General features: G+C 37.1%; 1 protein-coding gene across 1 annotated transcript; it reads right to left on the bottom strand.

Annotated features, from left to right (window-relative positions):
* Positions 1–16,516: 16,516 nt before the first annotated feature.
* Positions 16,517–17,674, bottom strand: LOC137618977 (uncharacterized). Its single transcript, XM_068349179.1, has 2 exons — positions 17,192–17,674; positions 16,517–16,903 (listed from the first exon to the last, which is right to left on the bottom strand). Exons 1-2 carry the CDS (start codon positions 17,672–17,674, stop codon positions 16,517–16,519), a joined length of 870 nt encoding a protein of 289 aa, XP_068205280.1.
* Positions 17,675–20,720: the final 3,046 nt, after the last annotated feature.

The raw sequence follows: 20,720 nt of genomic DNA, 5'->3' as shown, positions 1-20,720 counted from the left end.
ATTACTAACAATTTTTGATTTTAAGAAAAATGTCTTTTACAAAAAGTTACTTTAAATGAAAAAAAAAAAAAAAAACACTTTTTATCTAGCACAAACGGAAACTGTATCAGTATTAGGCATATTCCCTGATAGAGAAGAAGACTCATTTTTTAAAACTATATTATGTAATTTGTAAAAAAATAAAATGTCTATATAATGTTATACTTATCTTAATATCATAGTCTTTCTTTTAAGATATCCTTTTTGGTAAACCATGGACAGAAATTGTGAAAAAAACATTCCTTCAGTGGAGAAAATGTGAATTTCATAGGTTAATGTATTTCGCCTGTAATGGGTTAATGTGCAACTTTACAGAGGAGAACATTGCATTTTTGGAAAGAGCACCCCAAAATTATATTAGAATAAGGGTTTTCAGGTAGTTGCGAGGAGGGTCAATCAAACTTCATTATTTAGGCATCTTTTGTCAGCATGCCCCACGGCCTAATTCTCGTACCTGCCTTCGAAGGACGACCACGTCCTCCCATGAGACGTTAGGTCCACCCTGGATGCTGGAAACGGCAACCTCATCACCTGCTACGGGACAATGACATTGAAAATATCCATCATGGGCGGAGACTACAGCAGGCCTTTCCTGAATACCGACGTCAAGGTGCCTCCCCTGGGCGCTGATTTCCTTGTCCACACAGATTGGTAGTAGACGTGCGTCGCAAATGACTCTTCGACCAAGGGACCTATCAGTACCACCACCTCTCCTGTGGGTTCAGCCTGCCCAAGGTGTGCTCTTAAACACCTCATGAGTATGGCTGCCTGCTGCAGGAATTCCCCGACGTTTTCAAAGCCAAGCTTCGTCAACTGGAGGGGGATCCTGCTAAACAGGGAATATACTACCACGTCACGATGACCAGCCCTCCTACCCAATGCAAATTATGGCGTCTTCTACCACAGAAACTACATGATGCCATGCGCTCCTTCCTTGAGATTGAGCACATGGGAATGTGCAAATAAGAGTCCTCCCATCAGACGACAGGTCCACCCTGAATGCAGGAAACGGCAACCCGATCACCTGCTATGGGACAGTGACATTGAAAATATCCATCATAGGCCGAGACTACAGCAGGCCTTTTCTGATTGCCAACGTCAAGGTGCCTCTCTTGGGCCCCGATTTCCTCGCCCACACAGATTGGTAGTAGACGTGTGTTGCAAACGACTCTTCAACCAAGGGACCTAACAGTTTCACCACCTCTCCTGTGGATTCAGCCTGCCCAAGGTGTGCTCTGTCATGCCCCAAGAGTATGGCTGCATGCTGCAGAAATTCCACGACGTTTTCAAACCTGAGCTTCGTCTACTGGAGGGGGCTCATGCCAAATACGGAATATACCACCACTTCACGATGACCGGCCCTCTAACCCACTACAAATTATGGCGTCTTCCACCACAGAAACTACATGATGCCAAACGCTCCTTCCTCGAGATTGAGCGCCTTGTGGTGACTACAGGTGTCTCAATCTGCCCAACATGCAGGATCTCACCATGGCCCTCCATTGAACCAAAATCTTCTCCAAGATGGACCTCGTGAAGTTCTACTTACAGGTTCCCGTGCATACTGACGACATCCCCACGACAGCTATCATCATTCCATTTGGGTCCTACGTCTTCTCATACTCGACATTCAGCCTCAGAAACGCTGAGTCGACTTTCCAGCATCTGATGGATAGCATCCTGGGGGACCTGCGCTTGTGCACTGTCTACGTCGACGACATACTCGTGTTCTCCAAGTCACAGGAAGAACACCTAGGGTACGTGTGTGCGGTCTTGAAGCCAAACAAAATTACCTCATAGTGCATTTCGACAAAATCGCTTTTGGGGCCGAGATGTAGAGTTCCCGGGGCATGAACTATCGAAAAGGGGCGTGCGCCCCATGACGTCAAAGGTCAACGCCATCAACAAGTTCCCCACACTAACCTCCTTGAAATCTCTTCAAGAATTTTTGGTATGTCAAATTACTACAGGAGGTTCCTTCCCAACATTGCTGGTGTGATAACCCCCCTTCTCAACATCCTGAAGGGCAAACCAAAAAGGCTATATTGGGGTCCTCAACAAGAAACCAAGCTGACGAAAGTTTCCCTCTGCAAGGCTACATCCATAGCCATTCAGGACCCAAGGGCCTCCTTAGACTAACTACAGATGCCAGTAACATAGCCTGCGGTACCATCCTGGAGCAGATGGTTAACAACGAACTATAACCACTTGCTTTCTTCAGCAAGAAATTGAAACCACAAGAGACACACTACAGCACCTTTGACATCATTTAAAGCCTCACTTATCAATGAAGATGACCACCGAGCTAATGATGGACAAGTTCGTGTGGCCTGGCATCAAGAAAGACTCACGCAAAAGGGCCCTGGCATGCACTGAATGGCAAACTAGCAAGGTCGGCCATCACACTGAATCAGGGGTTGGCAGTTTCCCTCAGCCCAAGCAATGATATGGCCACATCCACGCGACATAGTGGGTCCCTTACCACTTTCAGGAAAAGCTAGGTACCTGCTAACCATCATCAACCGTTCAACAATGTGGTTAACTGCATCATTCCTATAAATCACTATCACACATAGTACCAATAAATCATTCACAGACTTTGTGTTTAGGCTATTTTTACCATATATATTAACTAATTTAGCTTTAGAGAATAATCTCTCTATAGCTGGTGAAGAAAGAGCCAAGACATATAGGAATACCATAAATTCACTTACGTGAGGAAAAACCTGGGATCTATTTGCATTTTTCGAGTTTCTAACCTTTTACCAGAACTTTACTGGATTTGAAGGTTTTGTGTATTGCCATGATCGACAAAGCTCTACTACTTAGGGCCATCCATATTAGGCTGGTATTCTGTGAGCGATAAGATGAATATCTCCTACCTCCAAATCACCAGTATTCACTGGCTAGCATTGGCGATAAAAACTGGCCAAACTCCAAACGTGAATTGACATGCCTGATGCCTTTTTCCTGCAGCAGAATAGAAATGGCTACATTATTTATATTGATTCACGTACAAGGTTAGGAAATAATTCCAGACTGGATTTTTTTTCAAGGTTCCCCTGCTGTAGTTAAGTGCATCAAGTTGAAACAGTATTTTGTTCATTCCAATTAATTTTCCTAATCTCTATGGAAAATTCACAGAGAGTAAGATATTTCATCTTAAATCCCGGAATGAGAAAAGCTCCCACATTCATTTCTTCTTGAGGAGGGGGGGTGTGATAGCTAAAAAGAATCGATAAGAGAAAAATTGAGACTTGGCATAGATTAAAATGCTTACTGCACTGGGTGGAGCATTAACAACCGTCGTTATATCATGCAAAATATTTCCTTAAATACAATATGTATACTGTGAGGAACTAGAGACAGACCATAGTCGAGTGATGATTTATTCATGACAGAAGTTATTGACATAGACTTCTGAGGACGGAAAGATAGCGTCCTGCTGGGCAGGTGACTAACCGATCACAGACTGGTGAGATTTGCTGGGCCTTTGTCTTTCTTTACGTTAACCTTCTGATAAATATAAAATCCCAAGTTTAACATACAATAGTGAATAATGTATGAGATGAAAGAGCAGGAGATTTTACATATGATAAAATAAACAATAATCATGTTACGTTAACAAGAAAATATATAGAGGAGTAAAAGGTGAACTGAATTGACAATGAAACTTGTATGATGTTTTCCTTACAATGCTATCAGAATTACTCTCAATCTTGGGCAATAAGTCACATACTGATTCAAGTGCACCTGTATTATAACTAAATAAGAAAAGTGTACCACTGCCTTTTTATTTTAAGAAAAGGTTGACTGAAGAACCACCAAATGTTAATTTTACTATTGTGATACAATTCACATTAGTGATGAGATGTCTACAGTAACCTATTATCACTGTTGTTATTGATAAAATTATCACCAAACCGTTTCTTAGTACCTCAGAGGTACTTGCATAGATAGTAATACGTATGTACAATGACGAAGTCTAAAGATCAGAAGAAGAAGTTGTTCAGTAGCATTAATAATAATAATAATAATAATAATAATAATAATAATAATGATAATAATAATAATAATAATAATAATAATAATAATAGGGAAGTGGGGTTGTTGTTGTTGGGGTATTAAAGCCAACACTTGTTGTTGGCACGGGCCTTTCCCTTGGTTGGCCCGTAGGTACGTGGGGAATGTGGGAAAAGGAAGAGTACCCCTGGATATAATCCAGTTTATAGCTCAAAGGCAGGTATTCGGGAAAGGAAAGATTAAGGAAATAGGGAGAAAGAGAAGTACAGGAGAAGAACGAAGGAGAGGGGCAGACCCTCTTGTGATATGAGGGAATTGGTATTATTATTTAGATTGATCTCAAAAGAATATTTTTCCAAACCTTTACAGATTATGTAAAACTTTGAATTTTTTTTTCAATAATTTTGAAATTCCGAATGGACATAGATATTTATCATTTCTCATAAAAACTCATGATAAAAAATTCCCAAAAATCCCCATTTCCACCAATACATTTTCTTCTGATCCTATAGGCCTTACTAAAATAGAAATTACTCAGTATACTTCACATAAGTTCAAGCAAACTAATTGTCACAATACAAAATTTTACTCACCTTTGTTTCTTCACCATAGATGGAGTTTATTTTTCTTGTTCATTGATTGAATTTAATTTCTAGGAATCCAAATGTCATCCTTTAAGGCTTTTATTTAAATAGCATATGCTATCAATGATTTTAATTTACTTTTCATACTACTATAAACCAGGGTTTATCTTATAAAATGATGGAAATGGCAAGAGTATTGTTCATAATGAAAACTAATTATCATAGAATAATTCACGTTATGAAAATGTCTTCATTAATCATGTAGTAATTCAAGGGCTAATTGGTTTTCTTTTAGATTAAGATTGTTCATTCACTGAATACACAAAATAAACTTTGTATCAATGCATTACAAAAAAAAAAAGGAAAGAAAAAAAATATCCCGAGTGGCTTGTCTTTGAAATAAAAACAGGTCTCCCTAATGGTCAAAATGAATTTGTGTGATTTCAATTTAATAATAACAAAAGAAAAAAATCATTCTAAGTCGCTATCGTCTTCATATATGTCTGCAATCTTGTTCTTAAAGCAGATAATTTTTCACACAGAACCTTGAACAGATTTCATTGTTCATATAGCGTTTTTAATGTAATAGACTTATCAATGTCTTTGTTGATAACCTGTTTCTCTGCTTAGTTTTGCCTGTTATTAACTACGGAGAATATCCTTTCAGCCGCAGCACTTGAATGAGACAGGCAGAGCATATATGACACAAATCGTGATAAAAGAGGAAACATGGAGTTGCCATCTCCGGACTTCATTTCAGCTACAGTCTGCCAACAGTTTTCTGTTAGCATTGGGAGGCACAGTGTAAAATCCGGACGTCGGACGTCGGACGTCGGATGCCATCCGGGAGAATAGAAAATCGCTTGTATCACCGGGAAAGACACGAAAATACACCTCTTTTTTGTGACTGGTAATGTTCACTGATACTTTCTGTTATTTTCTGAATAAATCTTCGAAAAATATTGGTTTATTTTCATGTTATTGAGAATAATCTCAATCGGACGTCAACATTACACTATTTAACTGCCCGCTATTTTACCCAGTTAAATAGTGTAATGTTGACGTCCGATAAAGATTATTCTCAATAACATGAAAATAAACCAATATTTTTGGAACATTTATTCAGAAAATAACAGAAAGTATCAGTGAACATTACCAGTCACAAAAAAAAAGAGGTGTATTTTCGCGTCTTTCCCGGTGATACAAGCGATTTTCTATTCTCCCGGACGGCATCCGACGTCCGGATTTTACACTGTGCCGCATTGGGAGGAACGTCGATATTAGTATTCCTTAGAATTCTCCATTCGGCATCTATTTCATTCAATTGATTGGCCTTAATAATACCAGGAAATAAACTAGCCAATAGTGCAATGGAAGGGACACTTTTCTTCCTAACACAATCTGGATCTAAAGCATGTATCTCCTTTTGGATAGGGCTCTGAAAGGGAAATCTAATTGATATTTGAGTAACGCTCCCTATCAGGAAATTCAGACAACGCTGCTGAAATGTGCGAATATTTTGCTGTGACAAATCATGAGGATTGTTTGTTAATGCAGCCGAGACTTTGCCTCCTAAATGTATAGTTTGGGGCGGTACACCGTACAAAGTATGTAGGATCTTTATACTCGACACAATTAACAGGCGTCTTGCTAAGGTAACTCTCCTTCATATAACAATCCATAAGTCCTACATACAGTGGACACTGCTCTGTATACTGAATGAATCTAGGGTCTTTCAGATTGCATCTGTTTGTTGAGGTCCTTGAATAAAGGCAGTACAAATTCAAGAAATTGTAAATACAACTTATTAGCAGGATCATTCGGCTTCTCTAAAACCATTTCACCTCCCAAGACTAAAAATAACAACTGTATTAGAGAAATAATGTTTCAGTGCATCATATTGCTCTAGTAAACGACTCTACCATTTCAAGAGAAAGCCAGCAAGTTTGGCTGGGATATAATAGTTCATGAGGCTTAACTTTAACAAAATCCTGGAACTCCTTCAATTCTTTCTGACAAACGCTTTGGCCTTGACATAAAGTAACATTCTAGCCAAAAATCCCAATATTTGTACAGACTATCCTCACATTCCCATCGGACCCGGACACCCATAATCCCCAAATCTAGATATTAATTGCTAAATATAGATACGCTGGTCCTGAAACTGCTGATGAGATTTCTACAGTGTTAGTTGTTGTTAGGAATTTCTTCAACTAGTTTCTTAGTACCTAATAGGTACTGGCAAAGATAAGACGTTTGCACAACATATGACGAACTGTAAACACAAATGGCGAAATATTACAACATATTGATCTCAAAACGATATTTTTCTAAACCTTTACAGATTATGTAAAAGTTTGAATTTTGTTTTCATTAATAATTTTGAAACTTCGAATAAACATAGATAATTATTGTTTCTCATAGAAATTTATAAAGTTATATTATTGGAAGATACAATTTAATTAAAATTGGTCATTTCATCAGGTTCATCTTAGCTTAAACCATTATCTGTGAAGGTTAGTGGGAGAATCGTGTGTGTGTAGATTGCCTTACCTTATGTAAGACACGGCCTCTTGCCGCTGGCCAGCCCGTAAAAGAATATTGTTTTAATTTAGGTAATTAGAATTAACAATGATAGCTTTGAACTTGAAAGGGTTGCAGTGTTTTGTTCAATAATAAAGGAATTCAAAATAAAATGGGACTATAGCCTAATTACTTTACAAATTGATGGTTTGAGCTACGTTAGATTTAGATAGCCGAAGCTAATTTATGTAAGGACAAAAAGTAGTAGTAGTTTCAAGTGAACTGTTTATCGTCATTCAGCAGCCTGGGATTTGGTTTTAGTTTTCCAGGTGGGGGTAATGGCTATACACCACGCGTCCCACGGGCTGGAATTTGCATAGCAGATTCCTAGTCAATTTGCCCGTATAACTGAATGAGGGACAGGACCCTCTAGCTACCACTAAGCAAACAACAGAGGAAAAGGGAGAGAATGACATGCATGACAACAGTGAAAAGGCCCTGGTAGGGAGACTCCTTTCTAGGTTGATAGACTCTGTCTATCATATTTTTCCTTTTCGTGAGAGAATCTTTTTATGGTTCCCGTAACAAGTATTTGCTGCTACTTTTCCATGGGATTAAGACTTGAATTATTTCAATATCCGAAGAAAACAGAAATGACTGTAATGTCTAATACAATAATTATCAGTAGCCATGACACCAAAGTGTCATACATTTACCAAATGCATATCATTGCAGGGACCCTAGATAGCCTAGCAGCACCACAGTTCTGAGGGCACTAGGATATCTTGTTAGGAAACGTTACACCCACATAAAATTGGTGACGTGGGATAGGAACAACAACAGGCAGCACAGGAACACCATTGGAAGAACCACAAGCTTAACTTAGGAAACAACACCAATCATCTATCTTTTTGGCACAAGGTATTCCTGCAGCTAGTCAAGTCATCCATATGTGCTTAGTAAGTTACTACCTGGTTATAAATAGATTATTATTGAGTGCGCGGTATGATATGTATCACCAATGCAAAGAAGAAAAAGATAATACGGAACACTTATCTTCATGCCCAAAATTAGGACAGTTAGAGAGACAAGATATAAGCGTATGTATATTACAAAATACTAGCAGGGAGTTATAGCAGCTACAATGATTCTGGCCGAAATAAACCACCTCCCCGAATGATATGTTCAATCACGTCCCAATACAAATATCAAACTATACTAACTTATAATCACTTTAAGGGATACGGACCACAACATGATTAGATATGATGTCATTAGTGGCGGGGCTATTTCACTCAGAATCTCTGTGACAACTCCTACACAAGCTAAGGCAATCTGAGACAGACAGACAGACTGTGACAACTATAGTGGTATGCAAAAGTTGGGCATGCATTGGAAAGAAGTCCTATAAATACCAAACTTAACACAGTACATTTCCTAAACTGATAACAAGGTATTAATCCCAACTGATTTCAAGGTAGAATTGAATAAAATCTAAAGCTTAAGATTTACATCAAGGTCATTATTTATGACACAAAAAAAAGCTCAATTACATGATAAGTATAAGCTTTGAAGCTTTAATCCTATCTATCAAGGGCTAGAATCCCGCAACCTTGATTTGCAGAGTGAGCTGTTAGGAACTAGCTCAAGTTTTACAGATCAAGGGGTTTTGAAGTTGATATTGTTATCATGAGGACTCAAAATACACAACAAAAGCAAAGACCTAGCCTAGGACAGATCAGACATTATAACTCAGTTAGTCTAATTTAGAAGACTTTGACATCAGAATTCAGTTAGCATAGCCTAGTTTACATAGATTAGCGAACCCAACCATCACCAGGTTCGCTATTCTTTACATGTGGAAAATTGGGTTCCTTGTTCTTGACATGTGGTAAATTGGGTTCGCTATTCTTTACATGTGGAAAATTGGGTTCCTTATTCTTGACATGTGGTAAATTGGGTTCCCTATTCTTGATATGTGAAAATGGGATTCGTTGATCTTTACACGAGCTCTTTCAGTTGCTACTTAAAGCTACTATTCGCTTTTTGAACTTTCTTTTGTTCACTTAAATTGCTAGTTAAACATCTTTGTACTTACTTAAACAGCTGATGAGTAATTAAACGAGTCCAAGCATTTCAATTGCCACTTAAAGCTTCTATTTAATTGTTAAACCTTTTTCTATTCACTTAATCAGCTAGTTAAATTTTTTCCTACCTACTTAAATTTACTTAAATCCTTCAAAAATGGTTTTCATGTATATAACTTAAAAGAAAAACTAATTTAGATATTCGGATATCCATTATCCCTCAAAATGAATAGCCTATGTCTACGTTCACGGAGGTTGTGAAACTATTAGTTGGGAAGGAAATGTTACCTATGATTGACTGGATGAAGAACAAATCAATTATTCGACCGGAATTAAAATGTGAATCAAGCGGCATATTTATGAACTGGATAAAGTTCTGGGCCTCTGTAGACGGTTATATATGGAAGTGCCAGGTAAAAGATTGTTCACGGTATAAACGAAACTCACCAATAAGGAAGGACTAATTAAAAAGTAAAATTGCAGCTGTGGATTCATGTCATATATTGTTTTTGCAATGGAATGCGGGAACAGGAAACTTCTCGTATTGTAAATATGTCTCGGCAGACCATAGTGGATTTTTACAGTTCATTTAGAGTGGTGTGTACGAGACATTTTGACCTTAATCCTATAAAACTTGGTGGGCCTGGGATAATAGTTCAGGTTGATGAATCGTGCTTTCCACATAAACCTAAAGACCATCAAGGACGATCCCCTACGCGCTAAGTCTGGGTTTTTGGGGGCCATGAGACATTTCTATCAATAATAGAAAAAGTAGTGAGACATGGATCAACTATTCACAACGATGAATGGCGAGCCTATAGAAATATAGCTAATAATCAAAACTGCCAGTAGAGAACCGTGAACCACGTTATTCTTGACGCGAGGTTAATTGGGTTCGCTATTCTTTACAAGTGGAAAATTGGGTTCGTTATTCTTTACATGTAGAAAAGGGGGTTCCTTAATCTTGACATGGAAATGTTGGGTTCGCTAATCTTGACAAGATCCAAAGATTCTTTATCTTTAACCAGTTGATAGCAGGAAGAGGATCATCTGTTGGAAGTGTCTGTACAACTTATTCATAAACTGCACGGTCCATGAGGAATTCTTTATCACTTGGTTTTATGTTGTGGAGTAAAAACATTTTGGCTCTTAGTCATTAAAGAGAAATAAGAGTTTTCCTTGATACCGTCAAATTAAAAAAACATTTATTTGCTAACCTATAAATTAGTTTGTTAGCATTATTATTGGTTATTCTTACTCATGTCTTTACACTGTAGACTGAAACAAATGATAATACCAAATTCGTAATATTGCAAGAGGGTCTGCCCCTCTCTTTTATTCTTCTTCTGTACTTCTCTTTCTCCCTAATTCATTGATCTATCCCATTCCGAGTACCTGCCTTTGAGCTTTAAACTGGATTGTATCTAGAGGTACTCTGCCTTTCCCCGTTTTCCCCACTTCCCTATTATTATTATTATTATTATTATTATTATTATTATTATTATTATTATTATTATTATTATTATCCGTTACACTGATAATAATTATCTTATAAACTGGCTAGTTAGCTTATTAGTCCCATTATTAAATTTAAATTCCTCACCTGAAGGAAAACGACCCTAATTTTTTTTCACCTGCAGATAAGCGACCCCAGCGTGTCTTGGGGTCCCTAATCTTCAGGTGATCCGAATTCATTAACCTTTTGTTGACCTCCCATTCCCCAAATAGAATTGATGTTAGTATAGTCTTGAATATCTACTAAACTTATGGCAAGGGCTGCTTTTCCGGTCCTATACAGCAGGAGATCCCCACTCTCTACAGGACCTCTACACTCATCATAACATGTTCGTTGGAAATCATTCAACATTTCACATCTCGTACTGCTCTCTCTCTCTCTCTCTCTCTCTCTCTCTCTCTCTCTCTCTCTCTAAATAAATAATATAAATAAATAAATAAATAAATAAATAAATATATATATATATATATATATATATATAGCCTATAGAGAGAGAGAGAGAGAATCATCGTTTTTGAGAATATGGAAAGCATGTGAAAGTTAAATATGTTTTGAAATACAATTTATTTCAATTGGGATTCATATACAATATCTGAAATTATAAAAATGTGATAAATCCTTATACTCTGCTTTTGATATTAACATAAAGAGAAAATACAAGACTATTGGTGAATCCTTATATTGTAATGAGAAACATCTACCACTTAAATCCGTGTTTTGTTCAGTCTGTGGTGGAAGTTGCTGTGTCTTACACAGGGTAAGGCAATCTAAACCCTTTAGATAAGATCCTGTGTGTTGCATTAGTCAAGAAAAACTTAAAGCGAACAGAGTTGCAAATCGGCGATCATTTAGACAAGCAATATATTGCAAATTTTCAAATATAAGAACGCAGAGAATACATATATCAAAGTCGAAAATTTGATAGAAATAATGTTATCGAAAATAAAGTTTGATCAGTAGCCTCAAACACAGTTAAAAAAGAAAACTGTTTTGGCTACCGATATCTTTAGCGTCCATTTTCTTGATGCTTAGGTTATGTTGTGTCAGGCATTACAGTCACTTTCGAACTCATTGCTTCTCTTTAGATAATGAACAATTCAGCAATCTCAATCCTGATTAAAAGTAACTGTAAAAACTACGGCTTTCAGTGAACCATATGATCGCCCATTTAAACTAAGTGATTGAAGCAAAAATTAAATTATCACCTTTTACCCTAATAAATTTTTGTTTGAATAATATCTATTTATGAAAATATGAAAATAATAAGATAATTATTGTTTTTTTTCTTAAAGTTTAACAAATTTTTGGAGAAAATCAAAAAAATTGATATAACTGATTCTGTTTTGGAAAATTATTGGTCTAAAATTTGTGTCCCATAATATTCGTCATACATTAGTAGTCTGAAAATTCCTTAAGAAAAATTCTGTGAAATGAGGAATGTGCTATAGTCAAGGGGACGGTTAATTTAAACGTAATAACAGTATACAGCAGGCAGTGTTGCCACTTCCAGCATTACCTCCTCATCCTCCTCAAATTTTACTAAGGGAAACTAAAACAATTCATTTACATTCTCCTATGGGTTGCCGACGCAAGAACCCGAGTCCTGCATAAGACAAGGCAATCTACACACGCATCATCATCAGCCGCTGCTAGTCCACTATCGGACAAACGCCTCAGACGTTTCTTTCCACATGTGTGATTACGGTCTTTTTATGCCAGTCTTAACTCTCAATGAAAGGTTTGGCAGCACATGTGCAAAGTTTATGCCAATGATAGGGGAGGGTAATGGGTGTGTGTGGTGCGGTGCCCCACTCATTACATATAGGGGAAGAGATTGACTCTATCAAGACAAATGAGCAATATCATCTGTTTGATTTTACATAAGTAGACCCTGAATTATTCAATTGTTTACTCCATGAAGGCCTACTAGGTTATTTTTAAGGTATATACAAAAAGTGTAATGACTGTGTGATGTATCTCTCATAAGAGATGGTTGCAACTCCCACACAGGTCAACTCCTGTACAGGTGGAGATGGAGGAATCACCAGTGTAGCAGGGAATTCTCGGATAGGAACATCTTCGAAAATTCCCATTTAAAAATACAAGACATTATCATGTTGATTTGGCGTTGGGTCAAATACTGGCGCCAAGACTCTAAAACTTCACACTTGTAGATTGGAACAACATCTGCCAAAACATATCTTTTGAATTTCTCATTAAAGACAGAAAGAAGAAGGAGACCTGGCGAGATTGTTGAGGTAATTGAGAGTAAATTTAACGCTTGCAAAAATGTCGATGGATGTTGGATCTTCGGAGATATTCACCAAGAAACATGAAAACTTTTATCAAAGTGGTTGAGAAATGTACGTAGTGCTAACTCTTGGATCCGTTTGCTATGCAATAATATTTTTCAAGGAGCAAAGATAATTTTTATTGCAATAAGGTATATTCCAGCGTGAAAGATCACGATTTCAAACATTATACTGTTAATCTCAGCTTTAACTTTGTTGGCCCTGATGACCCAAGCGTACGTATAAACAATAAAATTGCAGTGGTGCATTCTCAATTGGAGCATATAACACTGATTCAGTACCTAGAAATCACTTTCTCAAAGCTATTTCACTGAATATTATATCAGAAAGTAGTATGTAGACAAAGCCACGGTGTCAGTTCCGTCATATTTGGAATTGTTTGAAAGTGTTTAGCAGCTTAAAGTCAACCAAATTTACCGGAATCTTATCCTACACAGACAGTGTCCCTTACAGAAAATCCAGAGTTGAGCCACCCACACACTTCCTTCAAACCTTTTACCATCAGTCATCCTACAAGCAGTTCTCCTACCACCAGTCCCTCATATAAGAGGTTGAAATTAGTAGAGTTAGAGGAATTCGGATTGAAATAAAGTAAGAATTCTCAGAACCATTTGTTTAATTGCATGTAATTTGCATTTATTTGGATTATTACAGATCACTTCGGTAAGATAATGGTTTAGAATTCTAGCATTACAGAAACAATGGTTTGGGAGGAAGCCTCATGTTGAAGGTTAAGATCACATGCATGTAGGCTATTCGAGAAACTGAATTTGAGGGTGAAGGCCCTACACTGAAGAAAAACTAAAATCACGTGGGAGTTCTTAGGGATATAGAGGGCAGGGCACCCACATTGAAGGTGAAATAATATCGCATACACATTTTTAGTAAACGAGTTTGGTGCACTAGTTCAGGGGTCAATGTAAGAAATTAATTCAAAGAGCAGGCTCTTTAAACTGTTTACTGTGGAGCCCATTGCTGTGGTAGGGTACCACAGTCGGGTGTTTGACTTGCACATACGACATTCTGGTGGACCTCTATTCTGATGAAACTGGAACTAAAACCAGACACTTTTACCTTTATGTTTCTTTCTTACAGAAAGTTTTCATAGTGTGTAGAACGTTGTGTTATTCAAAGCATTTATTCTAATAACAAAATGCGTGACAGATGGAGTATTAGATAATATGTGCGAATATAAGTGTGTTTCATTTATGCATCAAGTGCTCATAGTATGAAGAATGTTGGGACGATCATTAACATAATAAGAGAATTTTTAACTACAGTATTTCATGTCATATAGAACGTCATACACAAACACAAGCTTTTCAAACAGATTTCATTTACTATTCAGGTCCGGTCTAACTGGACCCTTTATATAAAGTATATATCATCATCATCAGCTGCTGCTAGTCCACTGCAAAACAAAGGCCTCAGACATGTCTTGTAATCATGTTTGGGGTTAGGCTAATCTTTATCACCACACTGGCTACTGCAGATTGGTGATGGTGGGAAACTTTGGTCTGATCCCTCACATAAAATCATCCTTGTATGGGTGGCATTGACTGGTAGCCTACAGCTTTGCTGATCATAGCGATTCACAAACCCTTTCACTACATTAAGGTACCCCGCTTAGATGGGGTTAATATATACACACACACACACACACATATATATATATATATATATATAGAGCATGTATGTAATATATATGTACATATATATATATATATATATATATATTCACATATATGTATATATATATATACATATATGTATATATGTATATATACATATATATATATATATATATATTTGTATGTATATATATATATATAAATATATATATACATACATATCTATATATATATATATATATATATATGTATATATATATATATATATATACATACATATCTATGTATATATATATATGTGTGTGTGTGTGTGTATATATATATATATATATATAAAGGTAGGCCATCACTAATCTGGCAACTTTAGGACCAGGAGAGTGCCGGGTTATCCATTTAACTGGATTATCCCTGTATTACAGGCAGTTGTCGACTTTCGACTGGATAGGGGGCCGAGACGCATTGTAAGTCGAAATCATGAAGTTTCCGTAAATTTATTATATTTCATGAACTCATGATTCAGCAATCACCTAAGTCATTCCCTTTCTTGTTTATTAGGATATCATATGCTCTATAAAAGCATTTTTGTAATTAGTTTTTAATTTCGGAATTATCTTAAAAATCAAGAAGGAAGGGCGCATTTAGGTGTGTGGAGGTCCCTGTGCACAAGGCTATGTAGGGGCCCCGAAAGTGGTAAGGGAAATGCGAGGGCCAAGGGGCCGAAGCCATCTAGGCATGGTGTCTGGTGGCCACTTTAGGCCCCAGAAGCTAATGGTTCTAAGATGGTCTCAGATGCATTCTGAGCATTTTTTGGATAATTCTGGACAGGTTTTGGTGTGTCATTCAAGATCAAAATGGAGAAAAAAATATCGTATTCTTACTTCCCAAGCCTTTATTTTTTATCCCCTGTTACAGCATGCACTCTAGCCAAAGTCTTTAAAATTAATATCATTTAAAATAAAAAATCTTGCGTTTCATAACTGAACAACATAGAATCTTTAATATCTATTCAAACAATACATAATGGAAGGGAGAAACACATCTGATAACCAGGATATGAAACAATTACTGTAATATGGATAATGTTAAAGTAATTACACAACCTGAATCTTAAGTAAATGAAGCTTACTCAAGGCAGTTCTTGGACAGTTGGACTTTGAGAGCTTTCCTATTTGCAAAGTCATGTATAACATCATCAAAACATATCTGTCGCAAAATGTCATGCTCACTGCTCATCAGTGAGGTGGTTGAGGCATTTTTGTGCCACTGATATGCAAAGTCTATTCTTGATTAGCTTTAGCTTGCTGAAGGATCACTCTTCAGAGCAATTGCTCACCATAAAAACAAGGTAGAGTCTAAGAACAGTCTCTACATTAGAAAAAGTGTCTTAGACCCCTATCTCTATAATTAACTTGTACGAGAAGTGTTCATGATACATTTGGTCTGCTTTACCGATTACATATATCTTGGCAAATTCACTGAATTGGACAAGCTTTATGCCAAGGGTCATATCCAGGTATGTGTTCACAAGCTTTGCAGGAGGTTGTTCAATTTCAACAGCTGTCATGGATCTAGAGAGCGCAGGAAACTGAATAGGGAACATATTCTCGTATATGCGGCCAATTGTTGTTTCATAGAAACCACAAATTGGTCAATAACAGGCTGAAGATTTTCAACTCGGAATTTCTGTGCAGGACTTAGTTGTGCCCCTATTCCTACACCATAATCTAGTGGATTCATTCGCACACTTGGTGGAAGATTGCGTGTCAGAGTCTGCTTGTAAGTTGTTCCCTGATTTATCTGCTCATTTGGCTTCATATTCACTAAACAAATCACATTTGTCTTCAATGGGCTTCTGCCATGATGTTAAAGCAGATACTGCAATGTGGAGGTCAGCCTTTGGATCTTGTAATATGTGACTGGTGGTATTTACTCTGTCAAGCACTTCATTCCAGAACATTGCATATATCCCCATCTCAAGCTGGCACATCTGATCATACAAACCTTTCGCTTCATACCGAATTACATCTTTCTCATCTTTGTCATTTTCAATTTTCAACGCCTCCTTAAATGATGAATAGCCTTGTTGAAGGGCTTTACTAGCATCAGTTCTGTATGACCACCGTGTTGTGGTAACTCTTTTCGGTATAAGGACAGAGCTCCTATTTGACTTAAGTGTTTCATTCAGAACCTGGTAACAATGTGTAGATGCAGTGAAGAAGACATATAATTTCTTAAGGAAATTAAAAAAGGCCACAACAGCTGCACAACATTCTGCTGAAGTTTTTCCAACTAAATTTAGAGCGTCCTGTGCATGAATCCACTAAACCAGTTTTTTTTCTGCTACCACTTTAGTTTGCAAACCGTTCCATCATCCGCTCATGGCACTAGCATTATCAAAAGACTGACCACGGCAGTTTTATAGGTCGATGTTATGAGTGTTGAGAAACTCCATCAAGCCATCATACATCTCTTGTGCCTTGTGACCTTGGTTTGGCATAAAAGTGGCAAAGCACTCAACTGCTTCTCTGAGCTCCATGAAGCGGAATATGACATTAAGTTGATCAACGTGGCCTTCATCTGGGGTGCTGTCTATTGAGATCGAATAATACTTTGATTTCTTCAAATACAAGATGATTTCATCCAAAACCTTCTTACCCATTAACTGGATAAGCTCATCACATATAGTTGAAGAAAGGTAGCTCGTATGGCCCCGTCTACGATTTGTATGCTTTTGGATATGTTGCTTCAGATAATCATCATATTCAGACAACACATCAAGGTAATTTCCATTATGAACGGATCCAATGATCTGATCATCACCTCTGATGGCTAGGCCTCGTTCACATAGAAATAAAAGTACGCTCACCAATCTTTTCAGAACACTCCGCCAATAATCCTCAGCTTGGGCAACTTGTGTCATCTCATGGTCAATTGTCCCTATTTCTGCCGTTTGTCTCATCAGTGCCAGAACTGATTGGAGGTGATCTTTCGATGTTTTGTGGTCTGTGAGTCTAGCACTAGCATGCCTCCAATCACAGAATCCTCCATGTGTGACCTGTGATCAGGGAGCTGACATAACTTTGCAGACATAGCAGTAGACACTTCCAGTACTTGGAGAAAAACACAGCCACGATTAACTGCAAACATGCCAACTGTGCACTTGCGACTTTTGTTTTCTCATGTCTGTTGGTAGGACTTCTGGTCAATCAGTTTTTCATCACAATGCTGCAAATCCTTTGAACCTTTCTTTATCCAGCAGTCTACCACTGATTTACTCAGATGGTCAGGCCATTAACCAATGTCAGTGTCTGTACCAATGGCACCTGCATCAATCATCACCTCATCATTAGTATCCTCTGATTTTTTTTGGTGGCTCATGGTATTCATGCTTTGATTGCTGTTCATCTGAAGTCAGAGTTGAGGTCTCTTGTTGACTTTCTTTGTTCTGTTCAGATCCTACTGCATCAATGATTGCATTCTCATCTTCTTTTTTAGATGTTTTTGGAGTCCCCATGCTAGAATGTATGAAGTCTGTCATATGTGACCTTTTTTGCAAGTTCTTTAGCTTATTTATCCTTTTTCTCTTTTGCATGCTTTTTTTTTTCTTCTTTTTAGCTCCACTGATATGGGTACGGGCACCTCTGTGCCTGTCACCAAATCCACTCATGATGAACTCTGAAATTGAAATCAAAAGAAAAAAGGTTTCTTACAGTAAAACGAACTGCATCAATATGATACCCAGGAACTGATGTGGACAACACTAACCTGCTACAATGAAAGCCTGAACACAAGTGATTTTGTGAACTTTTGCTGAAGCCAAGACTCAGAGCCATGTCCAGTACAGAAAATAAACAAGAACTGTTACAATCATACGAGATATCAATTATAAAACCATAAAAAACGTAAGGAAATTGGTTGTAGCACTAACTTTTAAAAAGTAATTCAGACTATTATAGAAAGAGAAAAATTAATGAAATCTATGTTTTACTTTCTGATGGTAAGTTTACAATACGGTCAGTACCAATGCACTGGCTAGGGATAGGTCTAATTTGGGTTGAGTCGTGAGCAGAGCTGCCAAGCTCATATTACAGACTTTCATATCAGTGATTTTACACGATGAAGAACAAGATAAAGATAGGTTTATTTGGTTTATATTTGATTTCAATGGTTTTTTATTTTTGTTTTGATTCATTTTTTTATTAATTTTACTCTCTCCAAACACCCGAACATTTTTTGGTGGGGGCCCCTGTGCACGTGCACCTCGTGCACAGTCCTAGATGCGGCCCTGCCAAGAATCATTAATATTTTGTTTACCCTTGGCTATGATCAGCTGATCTGAATCTCCTGCTACCATATCGAAAGTAAAATTTCTTAATTTGAAATATCTTCATGCTGAATATTAAATCAGCAGCAATAAGTTACAGGATTTCACTGTATTCATACAGTTCATTTATAGCCATTGCTATTAGTTATCATGTGAACACGTTCTCGATCTTTCTCTGTGCGAGTGTGTCCGTGTGTGTGTAACGGTTAGTTTATTTTTAAGTTTCATACAGTATTTCATTTTTATTCTTATTCATTATTAGCCTTTATATTTCATTGGACATTATTGTGGTTTATTAAAGCATGTTTGTATTCTGCTTTTCAATTTTGTGAGCTTTTCAATAATCAACAATTACTTATGGTAGGCATCAGCTGATCTCAAGGTCACGCCTGTACATATATATATATATATATATATATGTGTGTGTGTGTGGGGGGGGGGCGGAGGGGAGTGTGTGTATGTATATGTATGTATATGTGTGTATATATGTATATGTAGGGTGAGTTCTGGACGAACCATACATTTTTTTTTAAATTCATAAATTTTTTTAGTGAATTAACCTGAATCTGAAGTGATCACTATGAAGTACAATGCTTAAAACACACACAAAAATAAGTACTTTTTAGAGTTTCTAGGATGACAGCTAATTTTGGCTATTAAGTAATAAGGGGAAACTGTTTTTTACACTTTAATGCCATGATACAATAGAAATACATAATGTAGGACCAGCCTACCATACAAAATCATGCTTGAAGCCTGCCTACTTGATATTATATGAAAGAAGAGTTCTATACACAAACATCATAAATATTTTTGTTTACATGTGGAGATTCCATACAATTAAAAACCAAGCTGTACGAAACACAAACATCCAAAGGCAGTCATTAAAATGTAAACAAACTTTACCGACACAGGTGGCGTACTAAATCACTAAAACCATGTCATATCATCACATATGGCCATATTTAGGTGTACAATACAATACCCAACCTTCATACTCCTAGCATATTCATAAGCACCACAAACCATAACTTAGTGACAAAATATTACATCAAGAATGAGAAAAACCGAAAAACTCTCATCATTCATGCACTGTTGGTTCCCGTTCTCTAATGGAGGGACAGAGCTGTGTAATTCCGTTTTCTCTTTCACTCTTTAGAGGCTAACTACCTTAAAATAATATATGTGGTCTTGAGAGCTTTTGTACGGTACATCCAAATAGAAGGTTTGTCCAGAACTTACCCTATATATATATATATATATATATATATATATATATATATATATATATATATATATATATATATATATATATATATAGAAGAGGTAAGGGAGGCAGTACCATGGAACATATTGTATGCAGATGATATTGTTCTGTGCGCAGAGAGCAGGGAAGATCTGGAAATGAAATTGGAAAGATGGAGGCAAGTACTGGAGGACAGAGGAATGAGAATAAGTAGATCTAAGACAGAATATATGTGTACCACCAGTGAGGGGGATGATAGAGAAAGTATTCAGCTTAGGGGAGAACAGATAAAGAGAGTTGATAAGTTTAAGTATTTGGGATCATTTGTTAATGTTGGAGGAGGTATGGAAGATGAAGTTAAACATCGGGTACAGGCAGGCTGGAACAACTGGAGAGCAGCCTCAGGAGTTCTTTGCGACAAAAGAATACCACTAA

Source organism: Palaemon carinicauda, chromosome 25 (assembly GCF_036898095.1).
Source record: "Palaemon carinicauda isolate YSFRI2023 chromosome 25, ASM3689809v2, whole genome shotgun sequence".
Taxonomy (NCBI): Eukaryota; Metazoa; Arthropoda; class Malacostraca; order Decapoda; family Palaemonidae; genus Palaemon; species Palaemon carinicauda.
This window is presented reverse-complemented; position numbering and strand designations above follow the sequence as displayed.